At 34.9% G+C, this 1,756-nt stretch overlaps 2 protein-coding genes across 2 annotated transcripts in view; both read right to left on the reverse strand.

The window, feature by feature from the left end:
* The window catches only part of LOC107679417 (gastrula zinc finger protein XlCGF8.2DB-like), a 124,890-nt gene that overhangs the window by 19,859 nt on the left and 103,275 nt on the right, over window positions 1-1,756 (reverse strand). The window lies entirely within an intron of this gene.
* Window positions 1-1,756, reverse strand: part of LOC107679418 (P2X purinoceptor 7-like) — a 9,327-nt gene that overhangs the window by 2,248 nt on the left and 5,323 nt on the right. Inside the window, exons 3-4 of the mRNA XM_016474964.1 lie at window positions 729-885; window positions 320-389 (exon numbers count right to left, since the gene is read on the reverse strand). Coding sequence (XP_016330450.1) covers window positions 320-389; window positions 729-885 — 227 coding nt within the window. The remainder of the gene's footprint in view (window positions 1-319; window positions 390-728; window positions 886-1,756) is intronic.

A 1,756-nucleotide genomic window follows, 5' to 3' on the forward strand; every position in this document is an offset into this window, starting at 1 on the left:
ACACACACACACACACACACACACACACACACACACACACACACACACACACACACACACATATACACATACAAACAAACACACACACACACACACACACACATATACACACACACACATACAAACAAACACACACACGCACACATATATACACACACACATACAAACAAACACACACGCACATATAAACAAATACACACAAACATATACTTATACACAAACAAACAAACAAACAAACATATATATATATATATATATACACACACACACATACAAATATACGTTAAAAAGAAAAAAACATTCTGTGCCTTGTATTTACCTCAGGAATCTCCAAACAGCATTTATTTTCTTTTTCCGTTGGCATAACAGCACAGTTTTCACAGGTACACCTACAGATTATTGATAGCAAGTGATTTATTTTCATTTTATTTACAAGACAGCAGTGTGTAACTGACAACGTTAATGTTTTTCAATTTACAGAAAACGTTGATCGAACAATAAAGGTCCAACACAAACAATGCTTTTTTTATAATATAACTGTGCTAAGTACGTGTTCATAAACCTAACTTGTCACATTCAAGACGTATAAACCTTATGTAGTACACATCGTTTCACATAGTTGGTAAATATTTTAATTTTGAGTAACTTCTTTGGTTACATTAAAACAAAAAGTTAGAACAACCTTACAAATAAATTAGAAATAAACATAATTGATGACAAGGACTAACCATGCTGTCGCAGGCTGGAGCATCCTTGGTATTTGAGGTGTAGTCGGTTCATCGTCTTGATTTTCGGGATCAGACTCTGGCTCGAACATATATGGTTGAAACACTCTGGTTGCCCGTTCTCCACATTGGACGTTTTCAAAACAATTTCCCTCGCGTACTGACGGGGGAGTCGAAAGTTAGTTTGCTAAGCAAAACTGTTATCCAATCATAGCAGTGGGCATTTACTTTCAAGTCTTCATTGCGGCCCGCCCATAAAAACTGAGCTTTTCTCAAGCCGGCCTCAAAACCAGGGTGGAAAATAGCCTATTACTTATTCATTTTGATGTTTTTGAATGTAAAAATCATGAGAATGTCATAAGTGGACATCACACAATAGTATAAAATAATAAAAAAAGCCAGTTCAAGACCCCTTTAAGTGTGACTTTCAGGTACTTCATCCACCACTGTTAAAATCCCAATATAGCTCTCTGTGCTGGACAACACATTAACTTACTATAGTAAGAAACACCGGTTTGCAATATCAAGCAGCAAAACAAGCTGCTTTGTACAGCTAATAATTGCTGGAAGCGGATGAGACTGGAAGCCAGACACATTAAATTCACAAATGGCCGTGCCTGCTCTTACGGGAAAAATAAGGTGGATACAAACACATAAAAAAAAATTCATAATAATAATCATTTTAAAAAACACTTTGCGTTCATATCCTGAGCTGTTTGCTTGCATATAGTTTGCATCATCAGTAAGGTACAAATTTTGGCCTTTTAATATTACTTTATTAATGAATTAAGCCACATTAAATTTTCTTTATAACTCTTTTCTATTAGGGCTGAACGATTTTGGAAAATAATCTAATTGCGATTTAATATGCAATTATTTTTTAAAGGGGTCCTATTATGCTCTTTTACAAAGTCTTGATTTTGTTTTGGGGGTGTACTAGAACAGGCTCTCATACTAGTTTGTTCGAAAAACACATTATTTTTCACATATTTTACATTATTACAACACCTCTCTCCCCAGTCTGGCATGAA

This window comes from Sinocyclocheilus anshuiensis, unplaced genomic scaffold (assembly GCF_001515605.1).
Source record: "Sinocyclocheilus anshuiensis isolate Anshui unplaced genomic scaffold, SAMN03320099.WGS_v1.1 scaffold360, whole genome shotgun sequence".
In the NCBI taxonomy this organism is placed as follows: Eukaryota; Metazoa; Chordata; class Actinopteri; order Cypriniformes; family Cyprinidae; genus Sinocyclocheilus; species Sinocyclocheilus anshuiensis.